The sequence below is a fragment of the Mustela nivalis genome (assembly GCF_964662115.1).
Source record: "Mustela nivalis genome assembly, chromosome: X".
Lineage (NCBI taxonomy): Eukaryota > Metazoa > Chordata > Mammalia > Carnivora > Mustelidae > Mustela > Mustela nivalis.
Window position 1 is genome coordinate 92,141,567 of NC_139040.1, and position 22,009 is coordinate 92,163,575.

Genomic DNA, 22,009 nt, shown 5'->3' on the forward strand with positions numbered 1-22,009 from the left:
TAGACACCTGCTCTACACCACAGCCCTCGAGGTGTAGAGCCCCGGTGGGCGCGGCCATCTCAAAGCAGGGACCGCGCGGGCGCGGCCATCTTCCCTCCGCGCAGGCGCCGCGGCCCCGCCGCGTTCGCGTGGGGCCGGCGGGGGGGGGGCGGGAGGGGGCCCGGTGTTGACTATTGGCGGACGCGGGCTCAAAGCCCCCGCTGAGCGTGCGCACATCCAACCGCTGCAACCCTGTAGGTTGCGGAGCCTGAGTTGGTCCTGAAGCGGAAGTGCTTCTTGGGGCCAGTTCTTGCACTGGTCTCCTCTGCAGTGAGCAGAAAATCTATTGTCGAGAGGGTGAGAGAGAGAGAGAGAAAGAGAGGGGTTGAGAGGGCGAGTGCTAGAGGTGATGGGCGGAGTGATGGGGAGTTCCGGGGGGAACGAAAGAAGGGGGATTTGGGGGGGTCATTGATGGTGGGACTTGTGGGGTAAGTGATGGGAGACCGAATGACGCTCTCTGGGCACGATGGTGGACAAAGTTATGGGACTAGTCAGGGTTGAGTGGGGCTTGTTAAACGTTGACTTTTACACATTTTCCAGCACAGTGACCTGCGCTAAGGGTTCATACGCACTCCTCAGGCCCCTCCTTAGGCGCCCCCCGCCTCTCCCCGTGCCCCTCTCCCCTTGCCCGCGCCCCAGGGTAGGGGCCTGATGTGAATGCTTCAGCCGAAGTGAATCTGCACCCGAAGGCTTCCTTCTGGCTCCTGGGCAAGCCGGCCCCAGTGAGGTGAGGAGAAGGAAGAGGCACCTGAGAGGACTCATCTCCCGAGCTGAGAGCTTGGGGCTTGGCTTGGGAGGGGGGTGGGCGAGGCCTGGTGCTGCGGGGTCTGGGAGGGGATCATCAGGCTTAAAACGTCAGGAGGCCGATAGTTTTCCAAAAGTTCAGTATTCTTGGCGTTTAACAAATACTAGCACATTTGAATTACAGATTAATTAAAAATAGTGGGAAAGAAAATCAAAAGGAATTCATTTTATCCCCCTACGTCTATACGTCCATTCTTAGACAGTTTTAGTGTTTTAGGGCTCTGGGTTTTTAAACATTTCACATATAGTTTGAGGTGGGTTCCTGCGGTTTTATAACCTACCTTTTTTTTTTTTTTTTCATTTAGAAGTTGACTGTGATTCAGCTTAATTTATTCTGTGATGTGTTAAAAACTTTCATTTAGGTATGTGTACAGAAAAGTACACAGATGCTAAAGCATAAACAGTCTTTTGAATAGCTATGTAGCATTTCACCCCTTGTATCTCCTTATTAATCTTCTTATTTTGAGTCATACAGGATTAACTTTGGCATTCATAAAGTCGACGCTGAGATGAAGGTACTTACAGAGGAATTGTGATGCATTAGAGTACATTATTTCATTAAGGAAAATGCCTGGAAATACTATTTCTGGGTCAGTACACAAGTGTATACAGAAAAAACCCTTTTGTGTTAGATGCTCATGTTTGGAAAAGAATCAAGAATACACAGGTGGTTGTTAAAAATCACACGGTTGCCCACATTTCCACAGAGTGGCCTCATGCCCAGCTTATGGGAGGGAATTCTTGGGCAGATAATTCTAGGCAGATAGTCCGGATGGATTCTCTCATACTCTGTATACTTCTCCATTCTTCCAGCTCAGCCTTCGCACATCTCTGCCTTTTCCCAAGAAGAACAGAAAATGGCCAAACCCCAGGTAAGTATGTGGTCTGTTCCTTTTTCTTTCTTTTTTTTTTTTTTACCATGGATGTGATGAGCTTGGAGGAATTCCTGACATAAAATAGGAAATTATTTGTAAATAAGCATTGGCATCAGGAAAAACGAGAAACAGAGGCAAGGCCAAGTTAGAGTGTAGACATGTGGAGGACTTAGGGTGTGACTGCTACTAACATTGACTTACAGATGTCTCTTTGAGCCTCTGGCTGCCAGAGGGAAACTTAATTAGGAAGCTGGCTCACCTTGCTCATCAGGAGAGAGTACACCAAGTCCTCAGGGAAGTTGAGGTTTCCTGTAATTGCCTTCCATGGCATTTCTTTTCAGAGTCTTCCTGTGGATGGCGGAATTGTCTTTAAGCACAGCCTGGTGATAAATGCAGTCCCTGGTTTCCTGCTGATATTTCTTACAGCATTCCTCAGTGAGCTGGCGACATAACGTCAAGGTGTAATTTGGGAACGAAATGTCTTAGGGAAATGGCTTTTCTTGAAATCATTTTCCTGAAGTAAGTTTATCAGTCAGACTTTGGATTCTCATTTGGCCAAGAGACAGAGTCTTGCAGATGTGCTTATAGCCAACCATCTTTTTTCTTTCAGTAAAAAAAAAAAAAAAATTAAATTAGTGCGTAGGAATATTGAATTTGTTGTCACTGTCCAGTACAATAAATATGAACCCATTTGGCATTGTTAATGTCAGTGCTGAGGTGAAGGTATTTCATGAATACAGATGGGTGTAACTAATCTATGGGATAGAGAATAGTTTCATCAGGCAAAAAATGCCTTATGCTACTCCTTTATGGTTCTTTCCTTCCCCACTTGTAACCTCAGACAACCACAGATCTGTTCTGCATCACTACAGTTTTTATCTTTTCCAGGATGTCATATAAAAGGAATCATATGTATGTAACCTTTTTTTAAAAAAATTAAATGTTCATTGGAGATAATCGATTGATGTGCAGTTATAAAAATATAGAGACATCCCATGTATCCTTTACCTGTTTCCCCCAATAGTACATCTTACAAAGCTATAGTAGAATGTCATGACCAGGATGTTGACTTTGCTGTGGTTAAGACAAGCCCCGGCACCGCAGGGACCTCTTATGTTGCCCTTTTATAGCCAAATCCATCCCTTTTCTCTAATCCTCCCATTCTTAGCCTTCTAGGAATTACCACTCTCCATTTCTCGAATTTTGTTGTTTCAAGGATGAGATAAAAATCAAATCCTGGGTGGCTCAGTGGGTTAAAGCCTCTGCCTTCGATCCCAGAGTCCTGGGATCAAGCCCCATGTCTGGCTCTCTGCTCAGCAGGGAGCCTGCTTCCTCTCTCAGTGCCTGCCTCTCTGCCTACTTGTGATCTCTGTCTGTCAAATAAATAAATAAAATCTTTAAGAAAATAAAATCCTACAGTATGTGACCTTTTGACATTGAGGATATTTTTACTCAGCATAATTCCCTGGAGATTCAGACAAGCTGTGTTAGGTCTTTTTATTGCTGGGTGGTATTCCATGATATTGATGCACCACTGCTTGTCTGTCCCTTCTTCTGTTGAAAGACATTGGAATTATTTCCAGTTTTTGACAGTTACAAGTAACACTACTTTAAACCTTCGTACACGGGTTTTTGTCTGAACATCGGTTTTCATTTCTCTAGAATAAATATTGGATTGCTGGGTCACATGATAAGTGAATGTTTAACTTTTTAAGACACTGCCAGATTGTTTTCCAGAATGGTTGAATCATTTTTCATTTCCCCCAGCAATGTATAAGAATTCCAGTTGCTACGTTTTTGCCAGCGCTTGGTATTGTCAGTATTTTTAATTTTAGTCATTCTGGCGATATAGTTGGTATCTCATCATGGCTTTAATTTGGGTTTCACTAATAGCCAATTATGTTCAAGGTCTTTAGATACGCTTATTTACTTTTTGTGTATCCTCTTTGATGAAGTGTTCAGTCTGCTCTTCTGCCCATTTAAAATTAGATTGTTTTCTCACTACTGAGCTTTGAGAGTTCTTTATGTATTCTGTGTGCAAGTCCTTTGCTGGATACATAGTTTGTGTGGTTTGCCTTTTTATTCTCTAAACAGAGTGTTCACAGAGCAAGAATTTTTAATTTTGAAAATGTCTTGTGTATGAATTATTTCCTTTATGGATGGTGATTTTGGTGTCATGGTTAAGAACTCTTTGCTGGATCCTCAGGTCGTGAAGATTTTTTTTGATTCTGTAAGTTTCATAGTTTTAGCTTTTACATTTAGACCTGTGATCTCTTTTGCATTAATTTTTATATAAGGGGTAAGAAGTAGGTTGAGGGTTATTATTTTGCATATGGAATTCCATTTGTTCCAACCCCATTTGTCCAAAGGATCATTTTTCTCTTTTGAATTGCTTTTGCAGGTTTGTCATAAATCAGTCGGCCATATTTGTGGATCTATTTCTGGACTCTACTCTGTTCTGTTGATCTATGTATCTAATCTTCTGCCAGTCCCACACTTTTTTTTTACACTTTTATTTAAATTCCAGTTAGTTAGCATACAGCTGTTTCCATAATTTGGCTATCATAGATAATGCTGCTATAAACACTGGGGTCTGTATGCCTTTGAATTAGTACTTTTGTATTCTTTGGCTAAGTACCTAGCAGTGTGATTGCTGGGTTGTAGGGTAGCTCTATTTTTAACTTTTTGAGGAACCTCCATACTGTTTCCAGGGTGACTGCACCAGTTTGCATCCCCACCAACAGTACAAGAGGGTTCCCTTTTCTCCACATGTTCCACAACATCTGTTGTTTCTTATGTTGTTGATTTTACCCATTCCGACAGGTGTGATGTGATAACTCATCGTAGTTTGGATTTGCATTTTGCTGATGGTGAGTGATGTTGAGCATCTTCTCATGTGTCTGTTGGCCATCTGGCTGTCTTCTTTGGAGAAATGTCTATTCATGTCTTCTGCCCATTTTTAACTTTTTAAAAAGATTTATTTATTTTCATGCTTTACAGGTGTTGTATTTCCTAAAGCTGATGTCACTGCAAGCTGCTTTTCCATTTTAAGTAAAACACTCAAATTGTTGATAGGTTTTGCTGGCGGCACGGGGTTTGTAGTGACCCCTGCCCATTGTTTAAAAATTAGATCATACTGCACTGGGACACTCAGGTCCCTTCAGGAATCTTTTCTTAAATTACTTACTTCAGTTAGTCACTGGTATTCTGGGGAAAAAATTTGGAAAGTTTCTGTTTGTATTTTATTGTAGTTTATAATAAATCAAATTATTTTTTATTAGTTTCTGCGGAAGAATTTAGTGATTCATGGGTTGCATACAATACCCAGTGCTCATTCCATCAAGTGCCTTCCTTCATGTCCATCTCCCAGTTGCCCCGTCCCCTACCCGCCTCCCCTCCAGCAACCCTCAAGTTTGTTTCCTAGAGTTTAGCGCCCCTTATGGTTTGCCTCCCCCTCAATTTTCATCTTGTTTTATTTTTCCTTCCCTTCCCCTATGTTCATCTGTTTCGTTTCTTAAATTCCAAATATGATGAAGTCATATGGTATCTGTCTTTCTCTGACTGACTTATTTTGCTTAGAATAATACGTTCCATCCACGTCTTTGCAAGTGGCAAGATTTTATTCTTTTTGGTGGCTGAGTAATATTCCACTATATATGTATGTGTGTGTGTGTGTGTGTGTGTGTGTGTGTGTGTGTATGTATGTATAAAATATCTGTTCATGTCTTCTGTCTGTTTTTTTTTATTTGAGAGAGAGAGAGCATGCACAGTGCAGAGGGGGAGAGGGAGAGAATCCCACTCAGTCTCTGTGCTGAGCTTGGAGTCCGACGTGGGGCTTGATCTCATGACCCTGGAATCACAAACGGAGCCAAAACCAAGAGTCAGACTGTTGACAAACTGTGCCATTTAGGCATTCCTTCCATCCATTTTTTTAATTGCATTATTTGTTTTGGGGGTGTTGAGTTTTATAAGTTCCTTAGAGGTTTTGGATACTAACCCTTTTTGAGATATGTCATTTGCAAATATCTTCTCCTGTTCTGTAGGTTGCTTTTTTAGTTTTGTTGGTTGTTTCCTTCACTGTGTAGAAGACTTTTGTTTTGATTTAGTCCCTATAGTTTACTTCTGCTTTTGTCTTCCTTGCCTCAGGAGACAGATCTAGAAAGAAGATGCTTCTACCCATGGCAAGAAGTTACTGCTGGTGTTCTCTTCCACAGTTTTTATGGTTTCATATCTCACATTTAGGTCTTTCATCCATTTTTAATTTATTTTTCTGTGTGGTGTAAGTAAGTGATCCAGTTTCTTTCTTTTTTTTTTCTTGAATGTTTTCATTCAAAAAATGTCCGGTTTTCCATTCACCATTTCCATTCACCATTCAAAACTGTCCGGTTTTCCCAACACCATTTGTTGAAGAGACACTCTTTTTCCCACTGGGTATTCTTCCTGCTTTGTCCAGGATTAATTGACCGATAGTTGTGGATACATTTGGGGGGTTTCTTGTCTGTTCTGTTGACCTGTGTGTCTATTTTTGTGGCAGTATCGTGCTGTTTTAATTAGTACAGCCTTGTAATATAACTTGCAATCTGGAATTGTGATGCCTCCAGTTTTGTTTTTCTTTTTCAGGGTTGCTTTGGCTATTTGGGGTCTTTTGTGGCTCCACAGACATTTTTGGATTGTTTGTTCTAGCTCTGTGAAACATGCTGGTGGTATTTTGATAGGGATTGCTTTAAATGTCCAGATTGAGCTTTGAGTAGTATAGACATTTTAACAATATTTTCTTTTCCAATCCATGAGCACAGAATGTCTTTGCATTTCTTTTTTTTTAAGATTTTATTTAAATTATTTTGAGAGACAGAGAGAGGTGGGGAGAGAATAGGGGGGAGAGGGAGAGAGAGAATCTCAAGCAGACTCCATGCTGAGCGTGAAGGCTGAATGGGGGCTTGATCTTACCACCATCGATATCATGACCTGAGCTGAAATCAAGAGTCCAGTGCCTAGCTGACTGAGCCACCCAGGTACCCATCTTTCCATTTCTTTGTGTCATCGTCAATTTCTTTTATCAGTGTTTTAGTTTTCAGAGTACAGGTCTTTTATCTCCTTAGCTAGGTTTGTTCCTAGGTATTTTACTGATTTGGGTGCCATTGTAAATGGGATTGGTTTCCTTTTTAAAAAAGATTATTTGAGAGAGAGAGAGAGAATGCAGGAGAGCAGAAGCAGTGGAGACGGAGAAGCAGGCTGCCCGTGGAGCAGCGAGCCTGATGTGGGGCTCAATCCCAGCACCCTGGCATCATGAGCTGAGCTGAAGGCATATGCTTAACTGACTGAGCCACCCAGGTACCCCTGGAATTGATTCCTTAATTTTTCTTTCTGCTGCTTCATTATTGGTAAATAGAAATGCAGCAGATTTCTGTACATTGCTTTTGTATCCTGTGACTTTACTGAATTTGTGTATCAGTTCTAGCAGTTTTTTGGTGGAGTCCTTTGGGTTTTCTATGTATAGTACCATGTCATCTGCAAGTAGTGAGATTTTTAGTTTTTCCTTGCCTATTTGGATAATTTTTGTTCTCTGATTACAATGACTAGGACTTCCAGTACTCAGGTAAATAAAAGTGGTGAGATTGGATATCCCTGTCTTGTTCCTGACTGTAGAAGAGGAGCTCTCAGTTTTTCCTCATTGAGTATGATGCTAGCTGTGGCTTTTTCATATATGGCCTTTATTATGTTGAAGTATGTTTCCTCTAAATCTACCTTGTTGAGAGTTTTTATCATGAGTGGATGTTGTACTTTGTTAGATGCTTTTTCTGCATCTATTGCAATGATCATATGGTTCTTATCCTTTCTTTTATTAATGTGATATATCACATTGATTGATTTGTGGATTTCAAACCACCCTTGCATCCCAGGAATAAATCCCACTTGATCATAGTGAATGATTTTCTTAATGTATTGTTGGATTTGGTTTGCTGATATTTTATTGAGAATTTTTGCATCCATGTTCATCAGGGATATTGGCCTGTGGTTCTCTTTTTCAGTAGTTTTTTTTTTTTATCTGGTTTTGCTATCAGGGTAATGCTGCTTTCATAGAATGAATGTGGAGGTTTTCCTTCCTTTTCTATTTTTTGCAATAGTTTGAGAAGAATAGGTATTAACTCTTTAAATATTTGGTAGAATTTGCCTGTGAAGCCATCTTGCCCTGGACTTCCTAGTTTATGTGCTGCCAAAGTGAGCACTCTGGATTTCTGTTCGTTGGGAGTTTTTGGATTACTGGTTCAATTTCCCTGCTGGTTATGGGTCTGTTCAGGTTTTCTATTTCTTTGTGTTTCAGTTTTGGTAGTTTTATATGTTTGTAGGAATTTATCCATTTCTTCTAAGTTGTCCCAATTTGTTGGCAGATAGTTTTTCATAATATTCTCTTATAATTATATTTCTGTGGTGTTGGTTGTGATCTCTCCTCTTTGATTTGTGATTTTATCTATTTGGGTCCTCTTTTATTTTTGATAAGTCTGGCTACAGGTTTATCAATTTTATTAATTTTTAAAAAGATTTTATTTAAGAGAGAGAGAGCACGCAAGCATGAGCAGGGGGAGGGGCAGTCGGAAAGGGAGAAGCAGAAGGCAGACGCTTATCCCACTAAGACCACACCAGGCGCCCATCCCTAAATTTTAATTGTTTTGAAAAACCAGCTCATGGTTTCATTGATTTGTTCTGTTGTTTTTTAAAATTTCAGTATCATTTATTTCTCCTCTAATCTTTATTATTTCCTTCTTTCTGCTGGCTTTGGGCTTCATTTGTTGTTTTTTACCTAGTTCCTTTAGTTGTAATGTTAGGTTGTTAGCTGAGATTTTTTTCTTGCTTCTTGAGGTAGGCCTGTATTGGTATATATTTCCTTCTTAGGTCTGCTTTTGCTGTGTTCCAAAGGTTTTGGACTGTTGTGTTTTATTTTTTTTTACTTTTATTTTAAAACAATTTTTTTAAGCATTTTTTTTAAGATTTTATTTATTTATTTGACAGAGAGAGATCACAAGTAGGCAGAGAGGCAGGCAGAGAGAGAAAGAGGAGGAAGCAGGCTCCCCACTGAGCAGAGAGCCCGATACGGGACTCGATCCCAGGACCCTGGGATCATGACCTGAGCCGAAGGCAGCGGCTTAACCCACTGAGCCACCCAGGCACCCTGGACCGTTGTGTTTTAATTTTCACTTGTTTCCGTGTATTTTTTAATTTCTTCTTTGATTTCCTGGTTGACCCATTCACTGTTTGGTAGCATATTGTTTAACCTCCACATTTGTGGTCCTTCCAGATTTTTTCTTGTAGTTGACTTCAAGTTTCATAACGCTGTGGTCAGAGAAGGTGCATGGTGTAACTTTAGTCTTTTTGTATTTGTTAAGACCTGTTTTTGTGACCTAATCTGTGATTTATTCTGGAGAATGTCCTGTGTGTACTTGAAAAGAATGTATTTTGTTCTGAATGTATCTGTACGTCCATCTGGTCCACTGTGTCATTCAAAGCTGTTGTTTCCTTGTTTATTTTCTGTCCCTTGATGTAAGTGGTGGCGTGTTACTATCCTCTACCATTTTGTATTGTTATCAGTTAGTTTTTTTATGTTTATTATTGTTTTATATATTTGGGTGTTCCCAGGTTGGGTGCATAAATACTTTCAATTTTTATATCTTCTTGTTGGATTGTCCCTTTTATTATGATATAGTGCACTTCTTTGTCTCTTGTTGCAGTCTGTTTGAAAGTCTGATTTGTCCAATATTTGTAGTTACTCTGGCTTTCTTTTGACATCCATTTGCATGATAAATTTTTCTCTATCCCTTCACTTTCAATCTGTGGATGTCTTGCAGTGTAAAATGATTCTCTTGGGTGGAGTGCCTGGTTAGCTCAGACAGTGGCCATGTGACTTTGGATGTCAGGGTTGTGAGTTTGAGCCCCACGCTGGGTGTAGAGATTACTTAAAAAAATAAAAAGTAAAATAAAATGAATCTCTTATAGGCAACATATAGAAGGGTCTTGTTTGTTTTTTTTTTAAATCCATTCTGACTTTGGATTGGCACATTTAGTCCATTTACAGTCAGAGCAGTTATAGATAGATATGCATTTATTGCCATTTTATTTCTTGTTATTTCTGGAGATTTTCTCTGTGCCTTTCTTGCCTTTGTCACTTTTGGTCTTTCCTTTTCAGAGTCCCCTTTAATACTTATTGCAGGGCTGGTTTGGTGGTCATGGACTCCCTGAGATTTTGTTTGTCTGGAACACTTGTTATCTCTCCTTCTATTCTGAATGCTAGCCTTGCTTCGAAGAGTACTCTTGGCTGCAGAATTTTACAGTCAGCACTTGGAACAGATCATGCCACTCCCTGCTGACTTGCCAAGTTTTTTTTTGATAAATCTGCAGCTAGCCTTATGGACCTTAACCTTGTACGTTAAGTACTAATTTTTTAAAAGATTTTATTTTACTAATTTGACTGAGAGAAACAGTGGGAGAGGGAACACAAGCAGGGGGAGTGGGAGAGGGAGAAGCAGGCTTCCCACAAAGCAGGGAGCCTGACATGGGGCTCGATCCCAGGACCCTGGGATCAGGACCTGAGCCAAAGGTAGACATTTAATGACTGAGCCACCCAAGTGCTCCAAGGACTAATTTTTTTTAAGATTTTATTTTTTAAGTCATCTCTGTACCCAGCATGGGGCTCAAACCCACAATCCCGAGATAAGGAGTCACATGCTCTACTGAATGAGCCAGTTGGGTACCATTAAGGACTTCTGTTATTTTACTGCTTTTTAGATTTTTTTCTTTATCAGTATATTTCACAGACTTAATTACAATATGTCTTTGTGTTGGCCTGCTTTTGTTGATTTTGATGGGAGTTCTCTGTGCTTTGTGGATCTAGATGTCTGTTTCCATCCCAGATTGGGGAAGTTTTTAGCTATTATTTCTCCAAATAAATTTTCTGCTCCCCCTTTTCTCTCCTTCTTCTGGGACTCCTATAATACAATTGTAATGTTTGATAGAGTCATTGAGTTTCCTAAGTTTATTCTCATGTTGCATAATTTCTCTCTCTCTTTTCTTCATCTTCGTTATGTACTTCCTTTTACTTTGTGTTTTAGGTCACTAATTCATTCCTTTGCTTCTTCTAGCCTGCTGTTTGTTACATCAGACATGTTTCCAATCTTGTTTATTGTCCTTTTCATCTTTGATCAATTCTTTTTTTTTTAAGTTGATGCCCCAATGTGGGGCTTGAATTAATGATTCTGAGATCAAGACATGAGCTAAGAGTCAAACCAAAGGCAGACACTTAACCTTCAGAGCCACCCAGGCACCCCTGATTGATTCTATTTTAATTTTTTTTCTCTTTGGCAAGCGTCTCACTGATGTCTTCTATTCTTTTATCAAGCCCAGTGTGTATCCTTATGATGATTGCTTTAAATTCTCCATGAGGCATGTTACTTACATCTGTTTCGGTTAGATCTCTGACTGTGGCCTTGTTCTTTCGTTTAGGATAGTTTCCTCTGTCTTCACATTTTATCTAAGTCTCTGTGTTTTTCTATGTGTTAGAGAAGCCGTTTATGTCTCCTGCTTCTGAAAGTAATGAAGGGGCCTTGTAATGCCCAGGGCCTGGCACATCATAGAGTGTCTCCCATGTGTGCTATGTGTGCTCAGCTGAGGTGTGCTGGCCACTCTTAAAAAATAAAATCATCTGCAGAGGCTCGTCTTGCCTGCTGTGGGCAGTGCTTGGTCCCTGGCCTGAATGTGGCGAGTTTGAACTAGATGTGCTGTGGTCTGCTTGTTAAATGAGACCTGTCACCGACCTTACTGGAACTAAGGCCCTGCAGAGAGGACTCCCTGGTCAGGCGATGTGATGTGGACAGGGGTTTCTGCTGGTCTCTGGGGGAGGGGCCTGCCGTGCTGGGACTGAGCAGGGTTGTTCCTCCTGTGTGCAGGGGCATGAAGCTTTGTGTAAACAAGTTAGGTAGCCAGTGTCAGTGTATGCTATGCTGCTTGCCACAGATGGCTCCATGTATGAGGAGGGCTGGGGAATTGAAATGACTCTGGCCAACTTCTTTGTTCCTGGGGAGGTGTCTCCATGAGGGCTGTCTCTCAGGCATGCGCTCCAAGAAGAGTGAATAATCTCCCTACTATGTTCCCTGGGCCCTGAGCTTGTTTTTATATATGTGTATGAAAGTGGTCCAGTTTCATCCTTTCGCATGCAGCTGCCCACTTTTCCTAGCACCCATTTATTTAAGACACTGTCTTTTCTCCATTGTTATATTGTTGCCTCCTTTGTTCTAGATAAATTGACCATATAAGCATGGGTTTATTTCTGGGTTCTCTATTTTGTTCCATTGATCTGTGTGTTTGTTTTTGTCCGAGTACCATACTGTTTTGATTACTGTAGCTTTGTAGTATAGTTGAACATCAAGGAGCATGATATCTACCTTTGCTCTTTCTCAAGATTGCTTTGTCTATTGGAGATGTTTTGTGGTTCCATATAAACTTTGGTATTACTTGTTACAGTTCTGTGAAAAATTCCTGTGGTATTTTGATAGGGATTGTGTTAAATCTGTAGATTGCTTTAGCCACAGCATTTACACAATATTATTTCTTTCAGTGTGGGAGCATGGTATCTTTCCATTTGTGCCATCTTCGGTTTCTTTCATCAGTGGTTTATGGTTTTCAGAATAAATGTCTTTCATGTCCTTGGTTAAATTTATTCCTGGGTACTTTAGGTTTTTTTGATGTACTTGTAAATCTGATTTTTTTTTAAATCTCTTTCTGATAGTTTTGGTGTTAGTGTATAGATACACAACAGATTTCTGTGTATTAATTTTGTGTCCTGCAACTTTACTGAATTTATTCCAATAGTTTTTTGGTGGAGTCTTTAAGGGTTTTTTTCAATATAATGTCATCTGCAAATAGTGACAGTTTTCCTTCTTCCCACTTAGATGCCTTTTCTCTCCTTTTGTTTCTGCATAGTTACTGTGGCTAGGACTTCAAGTACTCTGTTGCATAAAAGTGGTGAGTGGACATCCTTATGTTGTTTCTGATCTTAGAGGAAAGGCTTTCTTTCACCTTTTCACTGTTGTGTATGATACTAGGTGTGAGTTTGTCATATATGGCCTTTATTGTGTTGACATACCTTCTCTGTATACCCACTTTGTTGAGAGTTTTTATCATAAATGAATGTTAAATTTTGTCAGTGCTTTTGGTGTATCTCATTGATTTGTTTGTGGATGTTAAACCATTAATTCCAAGTGGAATTAATTACTTGGTCATGGGGTGTGATCCTTTTAATGTTTTATTGAATTCGGTTTGCTAATATTTAGTTGAAGACTTTTGCATCTAGGTTTATCAGGGATACTGGCCTGTAATTTTCTTTGTAGTGTCTTTGGTTTTGGGATCAGGGTAATGCTGGCTTTGTATAATGAGTTTGGAAGTATTCCTTCTTTAAGAATTGGAATAATTTGAGGAAGCCAACTTGACCTGTACTTTTGTTCTTCGGGAGTTTTTTTTTTTTTTAAGATTTTGTTTATTTATTTATTTGACAGACAGAGATCAGAAGTAGGCAGAGAGAGAGGAGGAAGCAGGCTCCCTGCTGAGCAGAGAGCCCAATGCGGGGGCTCCATCCCAGGATCCTGGGATCATGACCTGAGCCAAAGGCAGAGGCTTTAACCCACTGAGCCACCCAGGTGCCCCTCTTTGGGAGTTTTTTGATTACTGATTCAGTTTCATTCTTAGTAATTGGTCTTCAGATTTTCTGGTTGTTCATGATTCAGTCTTGGAAGATTGTATGTTTCTAGGAGTTTATCCATTTTTTTCTAGGTTGTCTAATTTGTTGATGTATAGTTGTTGATAGTATTCTCTTACAATCTTTGTATTTCTTTTTTTAAAAATATTTTATTTATTTATTTGACAGACAAAGATCATAAGCAGGCAGAGAGGCAGGCAGAGAGAGAGGGGGGAAAGCAGGCTCCCTGCCGAACAAGGAGCCCAATGCAGAGCTCGATCCCAGGACCCTGGGATCATGACCCAAGCTGAAGGCAGAGCCTTTAACTGCTGAGCCACCCAGGTGCCCTCAATCCTTTGTATTTCTATGGTATTGGTTGTAATTTCTCCTCATTTGTTTCTGATTTTATTTATTTGGGCTCTTTTTTTTTTTAGAGTCTGGCTAAAAGTTTGTTGATTTTGTTTATCTTTTCAAAGAACCAGCTCTTACTCATTGATGTTTTCTATTGTGCTTGTAGTCTCTATTTCATTTATTTCCATTCTGATATTTATTCTTTCCCTTTTTCTACTAACTTTGGGCTTTGTTCTTCTTTCTTTATTTCCTTGAGTGTTAAGACAGATTGTTTATTTGATGTTTTTCTTGTTTCCTGAGGTAAGCCTTTATTGCTATGAACTTCTCTCTCAGAATTGCTTTTGCTGTGTCCCAAAGGTTTTGGAACATTGTGTTTCCATTTCATTTGTGTCATGTTTTCTCTCTTTTTTAAGATTTTTATTTACTTGTTTTAGAGAGAGAGAGAGAGAGAGAGAGAGTGCGTGTGAGCGCATGAGCAAGTGGGGGGAGGGGCAGGGAGAGAGGGAGAGAATCCCAAGCAGATTCCCCACTGAGCTCAGAGCCTGACTTGAGGCCTAGTCACGAGACCCTGAAATCATGACCTGAGCTGAAACCAAGAGTTGGACACTTAACCGAATGAGCCACCCAGGCACTCCCATGTTACCTTTTGATTTCTTTTCAATTTCTTGATTGGTTGTTTAATAGCATATTGTCCGACTGGTTTTGTGATCTAACATGTGGTCCATCCTGGAGAATGTTCTCTATACATTCAAGAATGTGTATTCTCCTGTTTTTGGATGGGGTGTTCTGTATGTATCTATTAGATCCATCTAGTCTAATGTATTGTGTAAGGCCAGTGTTTTCTCACTGATTTTCTGTGTGGATAGTCTATCCATTGATGTAAGTGAGGTGTTGTAGTCCTTCACTATTACCGTATTGCTGTCTCTTTCTGTTTATTTTTGTTAATATTTGTTACATGTATTTAGATATTCCTATGTTCAGTGCATAGACATTTACAAATTCCATATCCTCTTGTTGGGTCGACCCCTTTATCATTGTGTCTTTTGTTATGGTCTTTATTTTAAATTCTAATTTGTCTGATACAAGTATTGCTACCCCAGGTCTCTTTTCATTTCCATTAAATGAAATATCCTTTTTCATCCCTTTACTTTCAGTCTGTGCATGTCTTTAGGTTTGAAGTGAGTCTTTTGTAGGCAGCATATAAAAGGGTTTTTTTCCCCATTCACCTACCCTATGTCTTTTGATTGGAACATTTAGTCCGTTTACATTTTATTATTGATAGGTATGTACTTACTGCCATTTTGTTAATTGTTTTCTGGCTGTTTTGTAGTTCCTCTTTGTTTCTTCTTCTCTTTCTTCATTTGTGGTTTATTTTCTTCAGTGTTATGTTTAGATTCCTTTCTATGTATTTACTGAAATTTTTTTCTTCATGGGTACTGTTAGGTTCACATGTAACATGTATGTAACAGTCATTTTTTAGTAGACAGTAGTTTAATTTTGAACACATTCAAAAGCAAAGCTTTATATTTTTACTCTTTCCCCCAAATTTTAGATTTTTGATGATACATTTTGTATCTTTTTATTTCATGTATCCCTTAATTATTTTTTTAATTTTATTTTTAAGTAATCTCTACACACACCGTGGGGCTTGAATTCACAACCCCAAGATGAAGAATCAAATACTCTACTGACTGAGCCAAACAGGTCCCCCTAATTATTTTACTGTCAGTTAATTTTACTATTTCTGTCTTTTACCCTTCATACTTGCTTTATAAGTGGTTGATCCACTGTCTTTGATTTTTACTTACCTTTTCAAATGAGAGTTTTACTTTTGTATGTTTATTTTATTATTATTATTTTTAAAGATTTATTTATTGGTGGGGGGAAAGAAAGAGAGAGGAGGGGCAGAGAAAGAGAGCCATCACACAGACTCCCTGCTCAGAGTAGAGCCAGACATGGGGCTTGATCCCAGGACCCCAAGATCACGACCTGAGCTGAAATCAAGAGTTGGATGCCTAACCAACTGAGCCACCCAGGCGCGCCTCCTTTAAATATTAATTAGTGCCTTTTCTTCATAGCTTAGAGAAATCCCTGTAACATTTCTTGTAAGACCAGTTTAGTGGTGATGAGCTCTGTTTTTAAGATTTTGCTTATCTGAAAAACTCTTAATTTGTCCTTCAATTCTGAATGATAACCTTGCTGGGTAGAGAATTTCTGGCTGGCAGTTTTTCCCTTTCCACACTTTGAATATGTCATCCCATTCCCTTCTGGTCTAAATGTTTCTGCTGAAAAATCTGACAGACTTCTGGGGTTTCCTTTGTAATACTTGGCTTTTCTTTCTGCTTTTAAGATTTTCTCTGTATTCTTATCTTTAACCATTTTTTAGAAAGATTTTATTTATTTGACAGACAGATCACAAGTAGGCAGAGAGGCAGGCAGAGAGGAGGGGGGAAGCAGGCTCCCCGCCGAGCAGAGAGCCCGATGCAGGGCTCCATCCCAGGACCCTGAGATCATGACCTGAGCCCGAAGGCAGAGGCTTAACCCACTGAGCCACCCAGGTGCCCCAACTTTAACCATTGTAATAATAATGTGTCTTGGAGTGTTTTCCCTTCGTATTCATCTGATTTTGAATTTCTGAAACAGATGTCTGTATCCTTTCCCAGGTTAGGGAGGTTTTCAGCTATTTCATCAAATAATTTCCTGATCCTTTCTCTCCTATCTTCTAGAACTCCTATAATGCTATTATTCTGTTTAATATTGTGCCAGTGGTCTCTTAAGGTGTCCTTTTAGTTCTTTTTTTTCTCTTTGATGCTCTTTCTGTATGTTTTCCATTGCTCCTCTGATTTGTGCTTCTATATAATCTCTTTTGCTTTTGAACCCTTCTGGTGCGTTTTCAGTTTAGTTATAACTTCTGTTTGGTACTTACATATTTTTCTTTTTTTCCCAAAAGACATTTATTAGAGAGAGAGAGAGTGTGTGTGCATGAGTCGGGGGAAGAGGCCAAGGGAGAGAGAGAAGCAGATTCCCTGCCCAGCAGGGACCCCGACACAGGGCTCAATCCCAGGACCCTGAGATCATGTCTTGGGCTGAACACAGATGCTTAACCTACTATTCCACCTAGGTACCCACATATCTTTTTTCTTTTTGTTGAAGTTCTTTTTTTAAAAAAAAGATTTTATTTATTTGTGACAGAGAACACGAGGAGAGGGAGAAGGCAGAGGGAGAGAGAGAAGCAGACTCCCCACTTAGCAGGGAGCCTGACGCTCCATCCAGGGACCCTGGGATCATGACCTGAGCTGAAGGAAGATGCTTAACTGACTGAGCCACCCAGGCATCCCTCTTTGTTGAAGTTCTTATTGTGTTTGTCCTTTATTCTCCTGAGATCAGTGAGCATCTTTATGACCATTACTTTGGATTCTGTATCAGGGAGTCTCCCTATCTCTGTTTGATTAAGGTCTTTTTCTGAGGGCTTGCCGCCGCCGCCTTTGGTTTGGAGAATATTCCTCTGTCTCCTCATTTTGCCTGTTTCTCTGTGTTTGTTTATATGTATCAGGTAAAACAGCTACCTCCCTCGGTCTTGAAGGAGCAGTCTTGTGTAGGAAATGTTCCGTGTGGCCCCAAAGTCTCCCTTGGCCACCAGAGCCTGGCACTCTGTGGGTGTCCCTTGTGTGGGCTGCACGTGCATGCCGGCGGTGATGGGGCCACAGATGCTGTGTGGGGAGGGCAGGGCTCAGGGCTCAGGGCCCTTGCCCAGCTCTGTTGTGGTTGGGCGGCTGCATGGGGAGAGTGGATGCAAGCTGCTTTCCCTTTCCTGGTGGCCTGGTCTCTGCCTGGGGAGGGCAGGGCTTAGGGCATTCACCCTGTCCATGTGCAGCTTAGCCACTGTGTGGGAAGGTGCGGCTCAGGGCACTGACCGGGTCTGCTGGCGTCTTGGCCACTGAGCAAGGACAATGGGGCTTGGGCTGCTCACCTGTCCTCCCCATGGCTTGGTCTCTGTGAGGGTCGCATGGTGCTTGGGTCGCTCACCCAGCTCTCTTGTGGCTCGGATGCCTTGCAGGGCGTGTGGGGGGCTAACCCAGCCCCGTTACAGTGTGGAATGGGCAGAACATGCCCTCTGGTGCTGGTAGGCGCCCAGAATGGTGCCTGTCGGCTTCATCACCAGCAAATTAGGATGAGGTTGCAAAAATGTTGTTAGTCAGCACGTCCTTTCCCAGACAAAATCCTTGTAAGTTCTGTCTCTGTGGCAGCTGCTTGAAAATTAGTCAGTGTGTCTCTCTTCTTTATGGGCTAGGCGCTTTTCAGTCTGTTGCTTCTGTGCTGGATATCAGGGTGGGTGGGTTTTGCACGAGAGCCCTTGAAGAATCTCTTCAAGGGATCTCTCTGTTCCCAACATTTTCTGATTCTCCTGGCCTTAATCCCCATTGACTTTCAAAACCAAATATTTTGGGGGCTTTCTGGTGCGGGCCGCAGGGTCAGGGGTGCTGATGTGGGCCACAGTCCCTTTACTCTTTGAGTAGCGTACCATATTTTTGTGATCTCTTCCGATTGTGGGGTCGCCACTCCTGGTGTAGGGTCCCACGTCAGGTTCTGTCACTGCCTCTCTTGGCCTTCTCATTGTGTCTCTTTGTCTTTTGTTGTGGAGGTGCTGCTGTTCATGTAGTTCTCAGGTCTTTTTTAGAGGAAAATTACTCTATATAGAGCTGTAAGTTTGTCGTGTCCGTGGAAGGAGGTGATTTCATGGTCTTCCCACAGAGCTGTCTGGAACTCCCATTGTGGTTTTAATTTGCACTTTCTTCAGGACTAATGATGTGTTAAATATCTTTCTGTGTGCTTATTTGTGATTTGTATGTTTTCTTTGGTTTAATATCTTTCTTTTGCCTTTTTTTTTAGTTATGAGAGCTCTTTATATATTCTCAATACAGTTTTTTTTTTTTTTGCCAGAATGTGATTTGTAAATATTTTCTTTCATTCTGTGGCTTTTTCTTCTTTTAACAGTGTCTCTTGAATTTCACTCTCCCATCTAAGAAATATTTGATTAACCTAAGGTTAAAAAGATTTTATCCTGTGTGAGTGTATTTTTTTTTTTTAAAGCCCCAACACAGGGCTTGGACGCATGACCCTGAGATCAAGACCTGAACTGAGATCAAGAATTGGACGCTTAACTGACTGAGCCACACAGGTGCCTCTCCTGTATCTTCTAGAAATTTTATAGGTTTAGATTTCACATTTAGGTCTGTGATCTGTTCTGTGTTTTGAGTTTTATATATGTTGGAGATACTTATTGGAATATTTTGTTTTTGCATACGTATATCCAGTTGTTCCAGCACCATTTGTTGAAATGGGAACTCCCATTTTCCATTTAATTGCCTTTGCACTTCTGCTGAAAATAATTTTGGGGGCACCGGGGTGGCTCAGTGGGTTAAAGCCTCTGCCTTCAGCTAAGGTCATGATCCCAGGGTCCTGGGATCGAGCCCCGCATCGGGCTCTCTGCTCAGTGAGGAGCCTGCTTCCCCGCCTCTCTCTGCCTGTCTCTCTGCCTACTTGTGATCTCTGTCTGTCAAATAAATAAATTAAACCTTTAAAAAAATGATTTTTTAGTATAAAGGTGTAAAGTATATTTAACTATACATGAAATGCAGTTTGTAAGTGTACAGCTTGGTGCGTTATCACAGAGCGAACACACTGTCTAGTCACCCCCCCAGGTCGAGATTAGAAGAGGACGAGGACCTCCGAATCCCACTCATGCCCTTTCCCAACCAGTACCACCCACAAAGGTAATTAATTACTCGCCTAACTTTTAATTTTTTTAAGATTTATTTATTTGACAGAGGGAGACACTGAGAGAGGGAACACAAGTAGGGAAAGTGAGAGAGGGAGAAACAGGCTTCCCGCCGAGCAAGGAGCCCGATGTGGGACTCAGTCCCAGGACACTGGGACCATGACCTGAGCCGAAGGCAGATACTTAACGACTGAGCCACCCAGGTGCCCTTGCCTGAATTTCAGCATCATGGATTAGCCTTGCCTGTGCTCTTACTCTCTATATAAATAGAATCGTGTAGCATGTACTCTCGTGTCTAGATTCTTCTGCTCTTCAGTACATCGGTGAGATTCATCTGTGTTACGCAGTTTGTAGTTCATTTATTTTCATCACCACACAAGGTCCCGTTGAATGACTGCCAGTTTCCCTTTGTGTTGTTGAGGGACATCTGATTTTTTCCTCCTGATTTAGTTTTAGAAGTAGGGCTTCTGTGAACATCCCCGCACTCGTTTTCTAGAGCACGTGTGCATGATTTTCTTGAAGCTGTGTACCTAGAAGAATTGCTGTGTCGTACCGCATGCAAATCACTAACTTTAGTAAACACCGTTAAACAACTTCCCCAAGCAGCTCTGTCAGGATTCATTCCTGCTAACTGTGGGAGTTCTCATTTCACGACAGTCCTATGCTATTTTAGGCTGCTTCATTATAACGTTTCTAGTGGGGGCACAGGAGTGTCTCGGCGTGGCTTAAATTTTCATTTACCTGAGTGCTAATCGGGTGGAGTACCTTTTCTTATGTTCATAGGCCATTTGGATCTTGTTTTCAGTGAAGTACACATTCACATCTCTTCTCGGCTTTTTGGTGTTGTCTGTCTTCTTGATGTGCAGGGGTTTTGTATGCACCAGAGAAGATCCCTTTATCAATGTTGAATGTTGCAGATAATCTCCCATTTCAGGCTTGCCTTTTTACTGTTCTACCTTTTTTGCTTTTATTTAAATTGCAGTTAATTAAGGTACAGTGTATTATTAGTTTCAGGCGTACAGTATAGCGACTCAGCACTTCCATACAACACCCAGTGCTCGTCATGACAAGCGCCCTCCTTAATCCCCTTCACCTGTTTCACCCATCCCCCACCCCGTCCCCTGTGGCGACCATCAGTTTGTTCTCTATAGTCAAGAGTGTTTCTTGGCTTGACTCTTTTTCTCTTTTGTTTTCCCTTTTCCTCATTCATTCTGTTTCTTAAATTTCGCATATGAGTGAAGCCATATGGTATTTATTTTTCTTTGACGAACTTATTCCACTTAGCATAATACTCTCTATCTCCATCCACATTGCAAATGGCAAGATTTTGTTCTTTTTTATGGCTGAGTACTAGTCCATTGTAGATATATAACACATCTTCTTTATCCATTCATCAGTTGATGGACACTGGGCTCTTTTTTCATAATTTGGCTATTGTTGATAATGGTGCTATAAACATCAGGGTGCACGTATCCCTTCAAGTCAGTATCTTTTTTTTTTTTTAAGATTTTATTTATTTGACAGAGAGAGACACAGCAAGAAAGGGAACACAAGCAGGGGCAGTGGGGGAGGGAGAAGCAGACTTCCTGCCACGCAGGGAGCCCAGTTCGGGGCTCGATCCCAGGACCCTGGGGTCACAACCTGAGCCAAAGGCAAATGCTTAGCCAACTGAGACCCCCAGGTGCCCCTCAAGTCAGTATCTTTGAATCCTCTGGGTAAATAGCTAGTAGCAGAGTTGCTGGATTATAGGGTAGCTCTATTTTAAAGTTTTTGAGGAACCTCCATACTGTTTTCCAGAGTGGTTGCCCCAGCTTGAAGCCCCACTACCCTTTCTTCACATCCTCACCAACACCTGTTGTTTTGTGTGTTCTTAATTTTACCCATTCTGACAGGAGTGGGCTGATGTCTATCTCATTGTGGTTTTGATTTGTATTTCCCTGACTATTGTATTTTTAATCTTGTAACATTTACAAATCTTTTCCTTCATGAGTAGCACTTTCCACATCTTGTTTCAGAATTCTTTCCCTCCACCAAGACCATGAAAACATTTTCCTGTCCTGTTTTCTAGGCACCTCCTTATGTTATCGTTCACATTAGATTTACAGTTCCTCTGTAGCGGATTCTTGTATATGGTGAGCTAGTGGCTAAAGGTGATTTCCCCTCATAGATACCCAGTAATCCGTCCACATTTATTTGAAAAGATCATCCCCCCCCCCAATGCCTTGCCATGTCAACTTTGTCATAACTCAGGTGTCCAGAGGGCATTTGGATTCTCTTTTTAGTCCTACTGGACTGTCCTTCCTTGTGCAAATACCACATCATTTAACATACATTCTGTATACTTACGAAACAGTCTGTATTCTCGATGGATCAGTCTTTCTGCTAGGGCTTGTGATTTCCCAACAAAGCAGGAGTCCGGTATTAAGTCATCATCACGAACTG

The 22,009-nt window shown here is 41.0% G+C and overlaps 1 protein-coding gene across 18 annotated transcripts in view; it reads left to right on the top strand.

Moving 5' to 3' along the window:
* The window catches only part of ZNF182 (zinc finger protein 182), a 48,129-nt gene that overhangs the window by 16,489 nt on the left and 9,631 nt on the right, over positions 1-22,009 (top strand). For 2 of the 18 annotated variants that reach the window (XM_082718044.1, XM_082718058.1), the window contains exons 1-4: positions 243-336; positions 580-766; positions 1,319-1,433; positions 1,657-1,715. In XM_082718044.1, the coding sequence (XP_082574170.1) occupies positions 1,701-1,715 (15 nt within the window). In that variant the 5' untranslated portion in view covers positions 243-336; positions 580-766; positions 1,319-1,433; positions 1,657-1,700. Of the gene's footprint in view, positions 1-223; positions 337-579; positions 767-1,318; positions 1,434-1,650; positions 1,716-2,059; positions 2,238-18,879; positions 18,968-19,478; positions 19,563-22,009 lie in introns of those variants that run through there. The other 16 variants (XM_082718054.1, XM_082718055.1, XM_082718051.1 and 13 more) reach the window with 15 other exon arrangements.